Source organism: Acanthisitta chloris, unplaced genomic scaffold (genome assembly GCF_000695815.1).
Source record: "Acanthisitta chloris isolate BGI_N310 unplaced genomic scaffold, ASM69581v1 scaffold25842, whole genome shotgun sequence".
Taxonomy (NCBI): domain Eukaryota; kingdom Metazoa; phylum Chordata; class Aves; order Passeriformes; family Acanthisittidae; genus Acanthisitta; species Acanthisitta chloris.
Genome location: NW_008660263.1, coordinates 116564 through 136080, shown reverse-complemented (window position 1 = coordinate 136080; position 19517 = coordinate 116564). Strand labels below are relative to the sequence as shown.

The window sequence follows — 19517 nt, the reverse complement described above, 5'->3', positions numbered from 1 at the left end:
GGAATGCAAATTGCCTTGCTACTACATCCATCCTCCAGAGTTGGAATTATGCATGGATGACACATTTATCTCAGTGATGTTATCAAATACAGTGGTGATCTGAGGCATTTACATTGTTATAAGGAGATAACATGGTGTTACATTAGTAATGTTCCCATTGCTGGCATTAGTTGCTATGTAATTTCCAAGAAATACCCTGCAGGTACATAAATAAGTCATGTCATTTCTGAGTGTATTCATTTTGCATGACAAAAAGCTTAAATTCACACTGTCCTTAAAACTTCAGGCATGGTTACTGTGAAGAATAGCTCAAATATGGTATAATTTTTGCACAGAGTTTCCCAGTCTTTGGTAGCATGCACAGGCAGTGTTGAATAGGCATGAACCTCTCCTCTTGGAGATGGTCCCTTTTCTGTTGGACCAGGGTTACCTCTCTCCATCTTGGCAGTACATCCCGTTACACCATGTTGGCATAGACACAGATCATTGCAGTTTTGGTAGTAGAAAGTCTGTCATCTTCTCTACTTGGCGTGGGTGACTAATTGGCATATGAAAAGTTGCTGTCTTTAGGCTAAATGGGCACAGTAGCTAAGTAAAAAAAGGTGGAAGAAGTTCAGATATTTTGTTTGGAGTAGGAGTGTGTGTATGTGCATGACCTGGTTCATAGCCAGCTATACCTGCTGATAGACTTACACAACTTCTGGAGTAAGCCAGTGGTGTTTTTTTAATAGGTACCAAATCCTATTTGTATCCTTGCCCATGTAGAATTGTCACTGGGATCAGGTTTTGCCCAAGGTAATACTTCTGATGAAAGTTCAGGCAGGTTGCAGTGATTGTTTACAGAAGGGTGGATACCTTGCACAACTTTGGAAGAGGTGAATCAGATAAACCCATGCTCCCTGTTTGCTTTTTGTCATTACTCCTACAGAAATTTAAAGAACACTTCCCCAGCAGCTCTAGTTTCAGTGTGGTTTAGAGAGGTGGTGTGATTCAGTGGGCTGGACATGGGTTTCCTCAGTTGTAATGTTATTTATTATTACTTAAACCTGCTCTGAGAGCTATGAAAAACTAAGTTATTCCTCTGAAAAAGAGATGGGACAAACACACACAAAAAGACTGGGTTGAGTATCTCCAAATGGTAAAATTCTTGGAGGTGCCTTCTTAGATGGGAGGCAGGTGGCCAACTTTGGGCTGAGGGTTCTCATCTGGAAAGCTTGGATCTGAGCAAATACTATGCTTAAATGTTCTAACTGAACTAACTGCTGACTAGTAGTTGAAGGTGTGCAATAAATTATAGACAACTTTTCAAACATTCACCTGGGTGATGGAGAGAGGGAGTTTGGCCTAGATGTTTTTCTTTGGCCCAAAAATGAAGTGTTATTAGAAATTATGGCTCTGAATCTGATTACTCTAATGTATTGGGATGTGCTTTTCTAAGAAATACAAGAAATAGGATTATGTGTGCAAACTTCATTCAGCCTCTTAATCTCTGTCAATTCTGCCCTGGCCATTAAGTACATTATCACATAGTCCTTGCACATCAGAACTGAGCTCTTTCAAAAATGAACCCAGTTGCAATGATCTGGGATCTTTCAAAGATGCAGAAGTTGGACTCTGCTTGCTGTTAATGAATGCCACTAACCTGCTCAGTCATTTGCTTTCTCTCAGCTCAGGTTAGAGCTGGAGGCCTTTTTACTGTGCATTATTCAAACCTCAGGATGGAGATGGAGATCTTCATTTCTCTGTGGGCTCTTCATCACTGCAACGTTCAGTGACTTAAAGATGTTAAGTGGTATTTGCTGATGGAGAAGCAGCAGAGACTCAGGATCCTGGTTCCAGCCTGAGCTGTGCAGAGGAGCTGCCCCCAGTGACCACAGACTCTTGCTTACTCTTCCAACATTATGGCTTCTGCACTATTCCCTCCAAAACAATAATTTCCCAGACTTGTCTTGGCCCTGGGCTAGACCTCCTTTTCCAATCTTTAATTTCTTTGCCACCATAATGTCCCTTCCCATCTTTCTGCTCTTTGCCTAGCCTCTCTGAATCGCCCTCTCCAAGTGTCCCTCTCTGGCCTTTCTCACTATATTCCCCCCCTCCTCCTGCTCTCAGTCCCAGGCTGCCATTTCAGGGGCAGCTGGGCCAACATGAATAGGCTGTCCCTGCCAAAAGGGAGGAGATCATATGCTTTGTCTTCTTCCAGACATACAAGATTCCCTGTCCCAAGTTACTCATTTCCTTCCACACTGTGCTGGCTTCTTTCTCTTTTTCATTGGCTTAGAAAAACTTCTCTGTTTAATAGTACTTTTTGTACTAAACGGTACAAAAGACATAGTTTTGTGATTGTTTTCTTTTGGTCAGTGCCTGATTAAATAAGCTACTGCCCTTTCTCCTCCTCTTGGTCCCCACCCCTCCTCTCCTGTGCCAGCACAGATGGCCCTGAAGCCACACTGGGATCTGTGCTGGGAAACCAGTCTTGGTTAGAAGTAGCCCAGCACCAGTGGAAGTCTCTTCTTTCAGACAGGGCCACCACGCAGATTTGGACTGATGCAACTGAAGGGCTGGTAGAAAACTGATGATGAGGAGTTGTGTAAATGGGTGTCATGACTAAGAAAATGTATCAGTGAAACTTCAGTCATCATTTCCTTCCATGTTTCGGTTCCCAGTCTTGCAGGACTAGGAGCAGCCACTGAAATGAAAGTCCTTTGGGGTCCCTGCAGTGGGGAGCAGGGCTGGCAGAAGGAGCTGAGCATGCAGCTCCATGTGCTCTGCCTTTGCACCAATTCTGACCTAAGGAATTTTCCCTCCTTGTGTTTTCAGCCTATTCCTGCCTCTCTGTGGTAAGCTGGATCAGCTTGCTGCTCTGGATGAAGGATATTTTCTTCCTCTCCCCCACCCTGTTTTGTTTGGGACTTTTTTAGCTCTGTTGTGTGGTTCCAGTTTACCATGTGACTGTACCAGTGCAACATGTGTGGGGAGGGAATGGATAGCCAGGATAGAGGGAACATCCCTTTGGCACTGGCTCCTAGCGAAAGTCGTGGTGCCACCCATGCAGTTGTGCCTCCTGTCATGGTATGGAGAGGTACAGAGTGATACAGAGAGTGAGGCATCTTCAGAGTGCCCCAGAACACACCCTGATGTGTCTCTCCTGAGCCTGTGCAAACGGCAGGTTTTCAAACATTGACAGCATTGCATAAGCTCAGCTCAAATGGATTTGAACAGGGCTAAAGCCACATCATTGTCACAGAGGGTACTACAAGCAAGATTTCAAGTTCTTGCCACAAGGCATGGAGCAACAGAGCTTTCCCCATCGTTTTTCTTTGCTGGCTTTGTTCTTGGAAACCAGTGAACCATTTTGGCAGAAATAAAACAAACATAACCTCCCCCTCCCCTCCCTCAGTTTGGCATGAATACCCGAGCTGAAAAATGTCAGCACTTGATAATATAGCATATTATATGTAATGGGGAATGTTGAATAATCTGCTGCTACTTTACTGCAGCATAATGTATTTTTACTCTCAGAAATGAATGTATTAAAAACATGAATTCCATATTGTAATTTAGTTTGGAGACTCCTGAAGTTTACAGCACTGGAAACTTTGGTGGCCTACTGATCACAGTATTTGTGTTGGACCTTCAAGATAATTAGTGAAATATTAACTAGATAATCCATACTTTAACTAGCAGTATATTTATTGTTAATAATAAGGAAAGATCTGAATTTGAAATGTAATGAGGAAATACTTATGTCTTGCAGCAACTTCTTGCAGCTTCATTTTCACATAACGTTTTGAATGTTGTCTTTTAAGGTTAGAGTAGTGTTATCTTTCTCCCCTTTTAACTTACAGAACACTCTGAGACTTGCTGCAGCATAAAGTCCAACAACATGTTGGTCTCAGAAACAGACAGGGACAGCTTACCTGCTTGGTTGCATTTGGTTTATGAGGACTGATTATGCTGGGAAGTGTGATCCTCTTGCAAGGAAAATACTACCTCTAGGTTCCAAACAACCTCAAGTAGTTTGAAATTATTCCTGAGTGACCATTATCCCTATTTGAAATATTGCCATTGGGATTTGCCCTGCAGAAACATTTTTTGTCTGCAGAAACTCTTTCACCTGTCTTTAAACTCCTGCTATTTATTCATACATTCAAAGAGGCTGCATTTGCTGCCAGGACTGATGGCTTTGTGATGCTATCAGTATTCTTAGTTATTCCAAATTTTAGCACAGTTCTTCAGCAGTGTGACTGAAGTGGTGGCAATACAGTCTGAAGAGGAATAGGTTTAACCTAGAACTGCAAAACAAAATGGGATGTAAAAAAAAGATAATGGTTTGTGTGTCCCCCCCCCCAAAAATACACACCAGAAGTGGGTTTTGAAATATGAGGCACATGAAAGTTGAAAAATAAAAAACACTGTGAGGAGAAGATGCTATGGCTTGAAGCACAGGGAAGGTCTAATATGCTACTTCAGCTCCATTAGATATTGTATAGCTGTCCGTGAAGGCATAATGGGACCATACAAAATGATGCTAATCATTCTGAAAAAGATGTGTTGTAAATAATGCTCAGAGGTAACTGTGAATATTTAAATGAGCTGTATGCGGATTGGAATAAATGAAATATGGGTCTAGGAAAAGCAGAGATGTTAAATGTTCCTGCTTAAGAAAAAAACCCAAAAACATACCCCAAACAAGATTGTAAAGTGATTGAGGGTACTATTAGATTTTCTTTTCCCCTGGGAGACTTGATTAAAACTTACAGTACAAAATATGTCAAGGGATAGATTATAATTTAAAATCTTTTTACACTGGTCATAAAAAAGAAAACCTGAGAGCATGGCACGAAACAAAATTGAAAATCGAGGCTTAGCTCCTAATGTAATTTATTTTTTAATGAAATGATTTAAAGTTTGGAATGAACTTCTGCTTGGAGACAATGAGCCATAGTATTTTGATATGCATAAGGAGAACAAATTCAGTGCAAGTGAGGCATTAACATTCTGGTGATGAATCTTCTCGTGGAGAGGGGATGCTTCCCCTCACAGTGCAGGATCAGTGCATCATTGCTGGATGTGCAATACAGCATTGTGTATTGTACAAGAGTCAGAAATTCTCACAACTTGTAGCTGTGTAGCAGTAACTGACATTTCTTCCTACCTCTGCAGCTGCAGTCCCCAGCTGATCCCCCTGCAAACAGGTTCTGGTTTCTCTTTCCAGCAGGCATTCAGAGCGTTCCTCTGAGCATCTAATTTTATTTGTATTAAGCCCTTGGCTCAGCTGCCTTCTGACAGCTGTGAGTTGTACTGGTTGGTTAGTTGTAATGTGAAATATTATGTTCCTTATTATGTTAATATTATATTATGTTCCTACGATGTGTGAAATATTATGTTCCTTGTATTAATTTTAAATTTGCTGCTTTCAGTTCAAGTGATACTTCATTCTTCCATGATGAGAAGTAAATAAGGGTGTTTGATTTACTTTCTTCTTATTATTCATTGTCTAGTTAAACCTGTATTATATCTATTGTGTTTCTTCTATCAACCTTTGTTTTCTTATTCTCGTATAGAAGCCTTTCTAGATCTCTAAGAGTTCCAGCCATTGCTCTTTCAACCTTTACAGTGATGTTATTTTGGGAAAAAAAAGATGCTTGAGAGAAAATTTTATGCACAGGTAAAGAAATGCTGTGAAATACATGCAGTGGCACTGGAGATGTTAATTCTTTCTGTATATACCATAACACTTTTTCAAATCGGCTTCACTGGGCAGATCTCTTACTGGTTTCCATGCAGGTATCCCACAATGATGCATCATTACAAAAATGCCTGTGCCAATATTTAAGACCCGTAAAACAATTTTATATTATTCCATCTAGCTTATTCCATGGCAAGGAGAACTAGGAAAATGCTTCCTTGGAAATAAAGCATTTCAGGTGATAGCAAGTTTTCTACAGGGTTTTTCTGCATCCCAACCTTCAGTTAAAAGATGTGGGAGTCCATCCCAGTGCTGGGATTGCTCTCCCCTGCAGCTGCCCTTCTCCCCTTGGCTCTGCTGTTCCCCTTGGTGTCTGCAGCAGCTTCCACAGCTCTCTAAAACAGCTTCATAATCAGCTCTCAGTTTGCTAGGTGAAGCCAGACACTTTTAGCTGAGCCTCTCCTGGTGCTTCTGCTCAGAAACAGGTGGGACGTGCTTACAAAGAGTCTCTTTCTTTGAATGGCTTTTGAAAAAATGCTCTGAAATATAGAAGTTCATGTGTTTATGTGGCATCACTTTGTAATGCCCTTTGGTGTCCTTATGGCCTGAATTTCCCTCGTGTAGACTAAACCATGAGCACTGTGTGGTTTAATTTTAATACTGGCCATGCCAGGGTATGCTGCAGTGAACCTGGAGGGCTGAGAGCTGTGGAACACTGCAGCTTTTTGCTTTCATGAAGTTCATCAAGGCTGTAAAAGAGTGCTTTTCCTTGTAATCATCTGAAGTGTCACATCCATGTTTGCCTTCTTGCAGAAAGCATTCTCCTTGCACTCAGCAAAACAACGAAAAGATTACTTCTGCCGTAATCAATTAAACTTTGAAGAGAAGTGAAACCAACATAGGCAAAGGCCTTAAATTCACTGCAAGTGACTCTCCAGGGTTTTGTTTCAAAGAGGGCTAATTTTGCTCCAGCGAATGTGAACAGCAGCAATGTCATTTTCTTCATATTGTTTCCTAGAGACAGGAGTCTCTGAAAGGCAGGTAAGAGGTGAGATTCATTTCTGGAGTGTGGCAGGTCTGTACATCTCCTCATACAGGGGAAATGCCAATGTGCATGTATCTCTGGCTGTGGTAATTCATCCAAACAGACATTTTTGTCATCTTTTATTTTCATTTTTGGAAAGGAAGAGCCAGCACCAAGCTCATCTCATTGCCTTTGTGCACATAATCTGGAGAAGAGGAGAAGCAGATTTTTCCTGCTGCCCACCTGTGTAGGGAGTGTGCATTGAAGATGTGGTTTGGTGGGACAGTTGAGCCCTGCTAGCAGCCAGCTCATGCCAGGAGGGACAGTCCTGCTGCCTTTCTCTTGTGCCCAGCTCTGTGCTCCCCTCAGCCTTGGTACTATCTCTGGTACTTGGTGCTGAGCAGATTTAACTCATGAATCTGGCAGAAAATTGCTACTTTTTTAATTTCTTTTTTTTTTTAGGATTGGTGTTCTGCCAGCTTAGTGGGCTATTAAATCAGGTCAGCACTTTTCCAGCTACAAAAGAGTTGCCTTTCTGGCACAGATAGTCCCTGCTGTCTTTGCTGAGGTTCAAAATGCATTGTCCATTTCCCCTGTACGGTGGGAAATTCCTTGGAATGGCTAAGAGCCACCGTCTTTCAGGGAGCAGGAGACTCATACTGATGTTTCACACTGTAAGGATCTTCATGTTTGGCATCATACTTGGACTCAGTTCCTGCTCGTTCTGGCTGTTGTGCATGTGAGATGGGAGTGAGCTTTTGGGGTGTAGATGAGGGCAAACTCCTATGCAGGAGTGACATCAAGTCCTTTGCCGGCAGGTGTCAGCATTCCATACACTTACTATGGAGCATTGGTGTCATTTCGGCTGGTTTGCTCTAATTAAAATCTCATCCAGGTATTGTACTCACACACACAGGAGAACGAGTTCTCCAGCTTAATTTCCCCCAAAAGATCAGAGGTTGGAGTGAGTGAGGTGTAGGATTCCAGGAAGAGTCAAATTTTTGAAACTCTACAGGCTTCAAAGGAGAAAAGAAAATCCTGTGAAGGAAGGAGCAGGATTTCTCAGCTGTTAGCGTGTTTGACAGTAACAGTGAAGGTGCCATCACCTCCAAACCAGCTGACTCTGCATGTTCAGTAAACCCTTCCTATAAGCATGCCTGATATTCCCATCAAGTGGTGTCACTCCTTACAGGACTCAGCTTTATGCACTGATAAAGAAGTTGATGTCTTACCCATTTATATTTCACAAGCAATTCTGCATATTTTGCAAGGGTGTCTGCTGAGTGAGTCAAAGGGTATTGGAAATACTGATTGTGATGCATGAAGTATTGAAAAAACCCCAAATGATTCACTTCTGTCATAGTTTGATTTAAAAATACCCAGACAGCAGCATGCAAAAGAGGACCAAGAGTGAAGAAATGAAGTAGTGTACATGCACGTGCATCCCGTATTTAAATGAGTGCTCAGATAAACACTATGGGAAGTGTAGTGGGTAAGATCTTAAAGAATTTGACATAAAAACACTTAAAAGACACACAAAGATCCTTGTATTTTAGGCTGCAGCATTATCCCCACATAAGCAGTTCAAGCATCAGTGCCTTGTGCCTTTCTCTAAAGGAGCAGATTTGCAGTTAGCATTTGCTGATTTAACAAGATATGTTGATGTGCTGTAAAGTGACTGTAATGCCATTTGTCCTCTCTTTGGAATTGCTCCTTGGTACATCTTGTCTCAGAGTATTTTTAGTGGTTTAAAATCACGGGAGAACCCAGGTGCAAACCTTTGCCCAAACTTGTTTCGTTGTCCATGTTTTCCCAGTCAGACTGTGCTCACATATCTGAATATCAGGAGCAGATAAGTAATTTTTCACAAGCTGATAACTGAGCAGTCCTAAGCTCTTTTTTCCCTTGCTCTGAATTTTCCAAACCAGACATTTTTGTAGGTGGCACTGAGTGATTATGGTTCATTTACAGTGCTTATGCAGACTTGATGAATAATAGTGAAATGGAAAAGTACTTTTCAAATTTTCTTTTAGGTAGCTATTTGGTGAATTCTGAAAATGAGAACTAGACCTCATCTGACTGTAAGTTAAACCTCAGGGGATATGAGTGTGATGGTTATAGCTTCACACAGCCTTTCCACATTGTGAAACCAGCTAGATTCAAACACAAGTTTTAGCCTTATACAGTAGCTTCCCTGGTAACTCATGAGAGGTTTGTTTGAGCAGGGCTGGCATCCTCCAGCTGATGCTGTGCAGTGCACTAAGCCTTTCAGATGCATTGGCACTAAATTTGTGAGATTTTGGTTTAAATGAATTCGAAACAGGAGGGTGTTTGCTTGAGCACAGCTCAGCGGCACAGGAGCTGATCAGGCAGCTTTATTAGTGTGTTTTTGAGGTTTAATAACGAGAGAGTGACTGCCACTCAGTTGTTTTAAACCTGTGTGACTGATGGCTATCATGGAGCTACTCAGGGAAAAGTATAAATATTTTATTATGCTGTATTGCATCAGGGCAAGTGTGAACTGTGGAGACCAATGTTTCATGCTGACACAAAGCACCGACATGGATGAGTAGACAGATAAACGCTGAGTTGTTCAGTGCTTGCTTGTGGATTCTGCTGATGGTTCTATTTTCTGCAAAATATTTTATCGAAGTAATAACAGAAGCTGTCTCTGTCATGCTAGTGGACCAGTTACCTAGGGCGCCTGGATTGCAGAGGAGATGGTCTGCTTGGCATCTGTATCAATGTAAAAGGTGGGTTATAGGTGTGCGTGGATGTGGACAAGATGTTCTCCAGAAGACAGAAGGAGACAAAACCATAGCTGCAATTCCCATACACAAATAAGAATGAAAATCAAGTGATTGTCCCTGGTCTTAACAGCATTTCTCCCTGGAGGAGCTGTGGTCCTGAGGGCCTCACAGTGTGTCCCATACCAGGAGAGCATGGATAGAGGCTGTGAGATGTGGACGTGAGACTTTGATTTTTGACCCCTGTGCTTGGCTGGTGTGTGCTGGGTAAAAAGCAAGCATCTCTCCTGAAGCAACAGATGTCAATGAATAGTTAGAAAACAATAAGACTTGCTGGTGGTACTGCAGAATTAAAGGTGTTCACACAGGGGAAACACCTGGAGGAAAAGCTGCTGACTGCAGTTTAAAACGAGCTATTTTTTCAATCTACTATGAAACACAACTTTTAGTCTTGTTAGGTAATTGTTTGGGATCATAAGGAGAGCTCTCTAGGAACAATCAGCACCAAATAGGTACAAGAGAAAGTAACTGATTTCTCTCAAGCTCATGTCAGTAACTTGGGGTATTTTTCATGTAGTGCCCAGGGTTGGTGCAGAAGGGAGTCAGTGGGGCAGTGCTGATTGAGAACAACTGAGGATCTGATCCTTCGTCTAACTTGGGTTTCCAAGGAGATGAGACTTCACGCTCTGTGATACTGTATCATGTAAACAGATAAGAATTACCAGTTAAGTGTTTCCTTTCTTTTTAAGGGATTACATTTGCATTTTAGCTGACTGGCTGGGGTAAAGGTAAGCAGTGTGGCTGTTTATGTCTGCAGTCCCCTGTGTTACTGGTAGTGCACAGTATTGGGTTTGGATGAATGACTGTTTTTTCAAATGTTTATCAGTTGCAGCAAAGGATAATGGTTTTGTCTCCTTGCTCATTTGATTGGGGATATAGCAGTATCTGTCTTCTCCAGGGCTTGGTGCGGATAAGAACTTGTTTCCTCTGGAAGCAATCCCAGCCCTTCGGGAACCACACACCTCGGTAGGGTCTGGATTAAGCCTGTAGTGAACAGATCTGGCAGTTCCATTTTTGACCTTATACCAAGAGATGTGTAATAGCAGAGATGCTGTGCTTGAAACCAAGGGCAGGTTTTTCCCAAAGGGCAGAAAATTTTTCATCTGGAAGGAAATAGTGAGCGTTACTAACCTCAGGAGGTGGTGCATCCAGGGCATTGTAGGGAGAAGCCATAAAGGGGAAGGGATTTGTTTTGCTGCAGCCTAAGTGAAATATTTACTTTTGTCGAGTTGTTTTCCTTGAGATCTGGTGATTAACCCAGGCCACAGTGTTAGCTGCTGTGTAAATACAGACCCAGATGATGATCTGTGCCCTACAGAGAATGTGTTGAAAGCACACACCTACCCAAAAGTCCTAACTATGCTGGTAGTAATTAAAGTTACAGTAATGACTGTCATTAATTAGAACTTTCTGAGTTATTCCAATCCATTTGCTCATAACCTGCATGTCACCAAGACTGATATTTAGATATTAGGAGTTACTTTTCCCCTCTGTGCTGGGGTACCAGATGCAGAGGCAGCAGATGGTTACTTCACCCTTTTCATTCTGAAAAGTTAGGTTTTCCTGAAAAAGGGTTTTTAATTCATTGTGGTCTTTGCTAGATCAGAAAAGAACCAAAGCTTTCATTCCTTGTCAGTGAACAGCTCTCAGGTATTTGTCAGTTCCACAGAAGTTGTGCAGAGCCTGATCTGACATTGTTTATGGTGCACAAAGCAACATGAACACTCTTTTCCTTTGAACAGAAGGCTGTTCTTATCCTGATTCTTCTGGTCCTGCACCTTACATAATCAATTACATCCAAGCAAAGCAGGAGGAGGCCCTGACAACCACTGCAGAGCAAGGTGTGGATGAAACAAAACCAACCACTGAAAAATTCACTCCTGCCTGAGGTACCAGGCTGGGAGGATCCAGCCATCCTTGCAGTGGTGGAGTAAGCACTGCACAAACTTCTGTGCTTCAGAGAGAAGCTCAAACTGCACAAATGCTGCTGTGAGGAGCAGCAGCAGTGGCACACAGAGCTGATCACTGTTGACCTCTTGAAGGCTTGAGCTCAGACAGTGTCGGTGCTGTGAGCATGGCTTTTATAAGCACGTTGCCATTCTTTACAGGCACACAGAAATTGCTGGAGCTTGGCCTCTGCCTCATCCTCTTTCAGTGCTTTGGAGAAGAGGATCAAAAGAGTCCTAGCTCCTGCTTTGAAGGGTCCCAGGCAGTGTGCTGCGTCCACAAAGCAAGTGGCAGCAAGGGATGAGAAGGTGGGATGACAGAGTATTTCAGTTTCAGCTTCCGTTAGGGCTGTCAAGCTGTGCAGGGGGAGATGAGTGACCCCACACGAGGGGGGGCAGCAGGCTGGTGGAGCCTCCTCGAACCTGGGAGGAAAGAGGCCATGCTGGCTGCTCCTTCTGAGGGCAGAACGAGTCCCCAGCAGTCTTTACATGACCTGTATCTGTGCAGTTTGATGGACTCTTCTATAATTAACCATTGTCAAGAACACTTCTGAAAATGCCGTCTGGCATTTCAAACAGGAACATCAGATTAAGGAGTAGAGATGTAATGAGGTGAAAGGAGAAAATCCTTCCCTGGGGAACAAATCAAACCTGATATCATCATGAAAGGTAATGAGAAATGCACTGCCAAACAGAGGAGGTTCACTGCGGCTGCCTAGGGGAAGCAAAACTGTGTATTCCTATTTAAAACACCAGAGAGGAGATGCTAATGATCTGCTCTGCTGGTTAAGTCTGGGGACACACAGATTGCACACCTGGCTCCTGCATGTAGTTTTGCCACACACTTCCAGAGTCCTTGGCCAAGTCATATCACTTCTCTGTGACATAAGGTATGTCTACATCAGTGTATGCAAGTCAGTGCAAGCCCAGTGTGCCTGCACACCCACACGGCAGGTTCAGGAGCTATGACTTCATCTAGAGTGCTAAATAACACAGGGCTAAGCGGCACAGATGAGTCCTGTCCACACTAGACAGAACTTGCCCTCTCTTCTTTTCTGGCCTCATGTGATACTTCTGTGGTCTTTGTTTTTATCTTTCCCCAGTTTCTAGTATTTGCATAATATCAGGTCTTATGGCAGACCATCAGAGCAGTATGTTAGTAGCATCAGTTTGGGGACTTGTGTTGCGTATTCTGGCATGTGGCAGGAAAACCTGTGTCTGTGTCTGGAGGAGTAAAACCAGGTTTGTTGGTGTGGGAGAACTGCACAGTGTTGAAGGAGCCAGACCTGTACCCTTCTGTCTTTACTGCTCATGGCAATCCTGTCCCCTGGAGCAGTCATGGGTGTCACCTGCACTGGCAGTGCCAGACAGTGTGCTGACAATTAAAGTATTGACCAGCTGTGATCCTGTAAATCAATTTGTTTTCTGGCTGTGCTGCATTTAGCAGTAGAAATGAAGCCTGTGTGGCCGTGTCAGCATGGCTGTATGCCCACATTGATAGATAAGTCAGGGTATATTATTTCACGCATGGTGCTACACAGTTGAAGGAGCTGTGGCTACAAGAGCTCATGTCATAGATACAGAGAGTATTAGGTGACTGTCATCCTAATTACCAACCTTACTGGCATACCCAGTAGCTTAAAGTGTGTAAGAAGCATTGATATATACATAGAAGCCGGAGCAATACACTGTTGCTTGAGACTGTGTTTTCAGCCTTTAGCAATTTGCAGACCACAAGCAAGTTTTCCAGTAGAACAGATTACCTATAGCAAAACCCTCTTGATTGTGGATGTGTTTTCCTGGGTTCCTGGAATGTGTTCACAGGATCCTTGGGGATCCAAGAACCACCAGTTAACAACTCTGGACATGTGGGGGACAGGGTACAATACAAGGAGACAGACAGAAGTAGGTGGCAAATGTGAGACTTCCCTTAGCATGTCTTACGAGGTGCCAAAACCTGATGCAGTCTTTGATGCCCAAGTACCTGCTCTATCTTCTCAGGGAAAAGGATGCCGTTTCACAGAGTGGTCCATGGGAGCAATGGGATTAGGATGTGAGGACAGAACAAGCCTGCAGGGCTTGAAGACCTTGGGAGCATGAGGATCCCATGCCAAGTGGGACAAGATGTTCTTACCCTCATCTGCCATCCTGTTGATGTACCCTCATTGCTGATGCTGATAGTAATCTTATGTGTCTGCAATCTTGGTCTCATCTGCATCTACAATCTTGGTCTTATCTGTGTGTGACCTCTCTTCCTGTGACAGCTCTTCCCCCACACTGCCACAGCCACCACAAGAGGCTTTGTTGCTCCCCAAGTTATGTGGTGGGGAAGTGTTTGCTCCAAGTAGCTGTGTGCCATTTATTGTAGATTCCAATGTAGGATTTGGAGCTAATGCTGCTTGAACTGCCCTTGGGCTCCTTACAAGGGTTAGCTGTGTCATTTTTCTACCAATAGTCTTGCTTGACATTTTACTTAGATCTTGTGCAGTGTGAGTTGCATGGATATCAGACAGCATATTGTGAGTCAGAGCAAAGGCAGTCGGTATCACAGTGCTCCAGTAGAAGAAAAATATAAGGGTAACTATTAGAGGATTCACAGCATAATTTTTCATACTGAGATTTGCACAAGATTGTTTGACTTCTTCAGCATAAAAGCCCCATGATATAGAGGAGCTCACTCGTTAGAAGAGTCTCTGTTTCTCTAGAGAACCCAGAAGAGAACACGGTGCTTTAATACATCTAAATTCACTCAAGTGTGCCTGGTGCTATCAGTTAAACTCCACAAAAAATATATTTATTCCCTTCACTGTTTTTGCCATTTCCCTCTTGCCATAGTGTTCCCCCTAACTTGTCTTCTTCCTGTCTGCAACACAAATGTAAGGAGAAATGGCACCTTTTTACTCTGCAGATTTGCCCCCCGTGTGCATTCTTCCTGCCAGCAGTAGCAACTGCAAATGTTTCCTGCTTTTTTGTCATGAGACCCACCTGGTGTGAAAACAGCTAAAACAGTGTAAGGCAGAGTGTGTTTATTTTTGTGCAGCATTAGTGTTTGGTACTTACTGATTTCTGGGAAACCTGAATACCTATGCAAGGCTTATGAGGCAGATTTCGGAGAGGATAAGTAGGAGCAGGAGGAGTAGGAGTAACTCAGGGAGGATATGACCTGCAGAATCTAGTACTGGCCATGCTAATGGGCAGCTGATTTCTAGGTTCCACAGGCCTGACAATTGGCAAATGAAATTTTTTACTTGCAAACTGAGATGAGACATGACATCCAACATGTTGTCCATGGTGATACCATGAAAATAGCATCTGTTTTCTGAGGAGACCATACTTCTGCCTTCGGGCCTCTTTTTCTCTTTGTTTGCCATTTCACTGTCCTATAAGTCAAAAGTTGACTGCAGCATGGTAAAACACTCAGACTCTTTCATTTCAACTGCTAATATCCTCTGGTCTGCCCTTTGGCTAACTCTCTCCTCTTACTCCCCTGACCTCCTAGGAAAAGCTGTGCTTCTTGGCTATATGATGCTGGATTTGCAAGATTGATGTTCTCAAAGCATTTTCCACTGTGTTGCCTGGCATATTTTATATCGGTGTTCTAATTAAGTCATCAGGTCATGATGGATGAGTGTTCACATCAGTGACTCTTCTTTGAATGATGAAGTTTGGAAGGAGATCTCCAGGAGCCTGGGAAGTGTGTGCAAATGAGTTGGTCTTATGTGTACTGTTAACTTGCTCTTCTAGGCTGAGTTTGGAGTCGATACACAATCTCAGATGGCATTCCCTGTAAACTGAAAAACTCTGCTTAGCTCTGGCTTTTCCAGTACATGATCCCACACATGTCCTTGAATGGTGGGCATCATTCCTCAGTCAGGTCTAGTAAGAGTAGTTAAGTCCAAAATGGCAGGAGAGAGTAAGTTTGGATGTAGAAAAAGCAGAAAAATACTTGAGAGGTCCTAGCCCTGGTATAGTACCATCAGCTAGTTACAGAAAGGCTGCTCAAGGCTAAGTACTGTTCCTGTAAGAAGGAAGAAGCAGTGGACTGAGACAGAGTATTTGCTTTTTTTCCAGACTCGTGTCAGCTGTCTTTTAGTCTGTGCTGGCTTTCCACTCCCTGCCCTTCTCTCCTTAAGTGTCTGTCTGCTACAGCATGAAGAAATAAAAGACTTTTCTTTGCATTGTGAAACTAGTAAATGGGATGTTCTTGAGTTCAGTGGTCAGCACCAGGCCAGCCAAGCTCATTTGTTTGGAGGATATCCTTGCAAGACTTCTCACATTGAATGCACAAGCCTTGCATAAGTAATGGAGATCTGCATGCTGGCAGCCTCCATGCCTGGTGGTCACTCAGCGTGGCAGCCTGTTTCCTTTGCCTACCTGGCAGCAGTGTGAATCAACTCCTGAAACAAGTGGGCAGCCGAGTGTAAATTGTAGCTGTGACTCCCTGGCGCGGTGCCGATCCACATCCATTCACAGAGTATGAACAAAGCAAGATAAAAGGGATTAGCTGATCTTGCCATTTTACCTGGAGTTAGTTGGTGGATTCTTCCTGTCAGGCTTTTACCAACTGATTGGGCTGGTTTTGTCCAGGTGATTAGCAGAGCTTGTTTCAGGTTTTTAACTGGTTTTGAGTTCCAGTGAAGTGAAATTGCAGCAGAATGTCTGTGTGTGCTGCTGGAACAGCAGTGAAAATGGCTGGAGGCCGAGGAAGAAAGTCCTTTGGGAGAAAAGGAACCTGACATCACCAAGAGACAAGCCTTCAAATCTGGATCTTGATATAGGAGGGCAAATACCCACTTTCAGAATATATTGCATTCAAGACTCTCTGGTTTTGGGAGGTTGAGAGAAGGTTCATGACATCTTGCAGTGGTGTCAAGATGTCCTCTCTCTCTCTTACACATCTTTTCATTTTCTATTTTCATTTTCTATTTTTGTGTCTGATGTTGAAGTTCATTTGATTTTCTGATTCCTCCTGCATTTAATTTCCCTGAGTTCAGTCTCTGCCTGGATTTAGAGTCACAATCATTACTATTTGGAAACGTGGGGTTAAAATGATAAAATAAATTTGTTAAAATGTAGGAGTTTTTTTTCCTTCTAGCTTTTCAAGATCTAATTATTTTGCAGCTGATCTAGTATGCAGTTGATAAGATGAAAATGTAAATTTACAGGTTTAGTATTCAAAGTTATTTTCCATCTGATCAAAGAGAGGGAAGCATTTTGCAAAACACAAAGCTTGTGTTTTTGCAAATATCTGAAGTTAATGTGGTTGTCCTCAAGCCATCAGGAAATCCATAGGACATGCACTAATGTTTATTTCATTTTTTTACAGGTGGTCTTGACCTTATCTTCATGCCAGGCCTTGGGTTTGACAAAAAAGGCAACAGATTGGGAAGAGGGAAAGGATATTACGATACCTATCTTGAAAGATGTATGAAACACCCCCGTGGAAAGCCTTACACGATTGCCTTGGCTTTTAAGGAACAGATTTGTGAATCGGTGCCTGTGACAGAAAATGATATTTCAATAGATGAAATCCTTTATGAAGACTGCTGAAAGGGTCTTGATACCAACCCACCTTCAGAGTGACCAACCAAAGACGGCAGAGCCATCAATCAGGGTTTTTTAATTGTCATATATGACTCTGGGAACAATAAAATACATTATATGTGTTTGAACAAATAAACCAAACCAGCATGAGTGTGGTAATACTAATGAGGATTGTGCTGATTTACTTCTAATTAGCAAATGTGTGATGTGAATTCTGATTCTAGAATCAATAGAAACAAGAATGTGTGACGGTTTATTATAGTAAGAACCATTTCTCCTCATAATATTTTTGAGGAACAAGCTTCTTGGTGCTTAACAGTATTATTATTCCAGTTTAAAAACGACCTGTCTGCTAATGACAGTTCTTGATGCATTCTGGAATTAGATACTTGTTGTGGTAAAAGTTCTTAGTCCTTGAATTCCTTGTGGGCATCCATCAGCAAAACAAAGCATTGCCAGAAAAAGTCCTAAAGTGTTAAAAAAAGGTGATTGGAAAAAAGCCTTAATTAATTTTAGTGTACAACAATTTTGACTGTTTACTTGGCTCCTTGCAGTTGTCTTAAACGGAGTACCTGTTAATAAAAGAAAGTTGTTTTCCATAACTTTGTTATATGGTTCTTCCCTTTATCTGAATACAAGATTGTAATGTAGTCTAAAATGTGGTCAGTGAGTTTTCCCTCTGGAGAGAAACAGCTCTTTTTTGGTAATATAATATTCCAAATGACTCTTAAGTTCTCTAATTTTGTACATGGAGGGTTCATGATGTCCCAAAATACAATGTGAAATGTAGGTGCTGTGTTAAGTGATAAAGAGATGCTAACCATTGCAGAGAGCAGGTTTTATGGAAATGAAGAAATTTTGGAGTGGAAGGTTGGTTGTTCTCCAGTTCTCCAGACCATCATGGAAATCAGTAAGAAGGCAGTGAGTTTCCTCTGCACACTGTCCTCATAATAATAGCAAACAATATTTCCAATAAGGATCAATCAAACTGTCAGAATTTTCTGTTCCTTCTTCAATGCAGCTTCACCTTTTCTGTGCATGTTTAACTCTTCACTCAATCAATAAATCAGTGAGTTTATTTTCACCAGACTACTCTGTGTCATTAAAAAATCCATGAATTCTCAAGGACCAGCTGCAGAGCAGAATGACCTTAAGACTTCCTCGACGCTGTTTTTGTGAACAAATCCATGCTAAGGTACTTAGTAACCTTTTCAGCTCAGAATGTTTGTATTCAGTTTTATTTACATTTTGCTAATACAGTAACTGGTTAAACCCTCTTGCTCTGGGGTAGACATAAGTTTAGCAACTGAGGTCTCTCTGGCCTGTGCTCCCTGGTGTTTGCCCATCTTGTGTTAACCAAGGTCCATCTGGCTGAGCTGAAGATCCCATCAGTGTTGGCCTGCTGGGCATCCCACCAGTGTGTGCAGGAAAGCTGCAACCTGAGCAAGACAGCTGGTAGCAGTTTGCAATATGGACAGTTTAGGGAAACAATAGTGAGCAGACTTGGCCTTCCATCCATTCTTTACCAAAGTTTCACTCCACCAAGTGTAAGATTCAGGGTAAGGTGTGTTCATGGGTGCACAAAGGGTTGTGCAAGCAGAAATTGAAGTGACAGTACTGGTGCTGTGCATGTGGTGGAGCATCCTCCAGCTCCTCTCAGCTTTGCAGTGCTCCCAGCTGTACTGCCTTACAGGAGGGAGATGAACTCTTACCGTTCCAGACCTTTGAGGAATAAATATGATGAGAAAAATTAACATTTTTTTTCACAATCCCTGCCGTGGCAGTATTTTAATCCCATGTTCATTTCTGAACTTTTGTTGGCATACAGAGAACAACAAAACAAAAAGATGGAGCAGGTTTTGCGTGTCAGACCTGTTCCTAGGTTTGTCTGCAAGGCTGTTTGAGTTCACCTACCACATTAGGCTCAGCACTGTGCCATATGGCATGGCCTGCCATTGACATCAACAAAGCCACACTGAAGCCAGTACTTGTCACAGCAGAAACCTGGATCCTGCCTCTGATAGATGTTTAAAATGCATATACTAAGTCCAACACTTTGTGGCCCTTTGAATTGGCTTTTAATCTTGCTGCTTGAGCTTTGATTTATTCACTAGAATAAGGGCTACTTGGCTTGTAGGTATTTCACTGCAGATGTTACAGGTGAACAACTGTGTACAAACAGGATGGCATATGCAGAAGAGGCTTCAGAGCCAGCACTAACAGCTGTACAGAAACAAGGGGCTTAGAGAGAGACAAGGACTTGGGTTTGTTGTGTGAGAGGTCAAAATAGGAGGGGGAAGTAAAAAGCATGTTTGGATGCAAAATAGAGCCCCTGGTCCAGCACAGCCACAGTACACACCAAGCTTTGTCCTCGTGGGCTCACTGGAGTTGCCGGAATTAATTGGTGTAGCAAAAACAAGTGAGCTTTGAAGGCTTTCAGGACTTGAGGCAATGAGTGTCCCCAGACTTCTTATGTCTCAGATCACTTTTCAATACATCGTGGAGCC

At 42.5% G+C, this 19517-nt stretch overlaps 1 protein-coding gene across 1 annotated transcript in view; it reads left to right on the top strand.

The window, feature by feature from the left end:
• Positions 1-17210, top strand: part of MTHFS (5,10-methenyltetrahydrofolate synthetase (5-formyltetrahydrofolate cyclo-ligase)) — a 19374-nt gene extending 2164 nt beyond the window's left edge. The window contains exon 2 of the mRNA XM_009069765.1: positions 16793-17210. Within this exon, the coding sequence (XP_009068013.1) occupies positions 16793-17016 (224 nt within the window). The 3' untranslated portion in view covers positions 17017-17210. The remainder of the gene's footprint in view (positions 1-16792) is intronic.
• The last annotated feature ends 2307 nt before the right edge of the window (positions 17211-19517 follow it).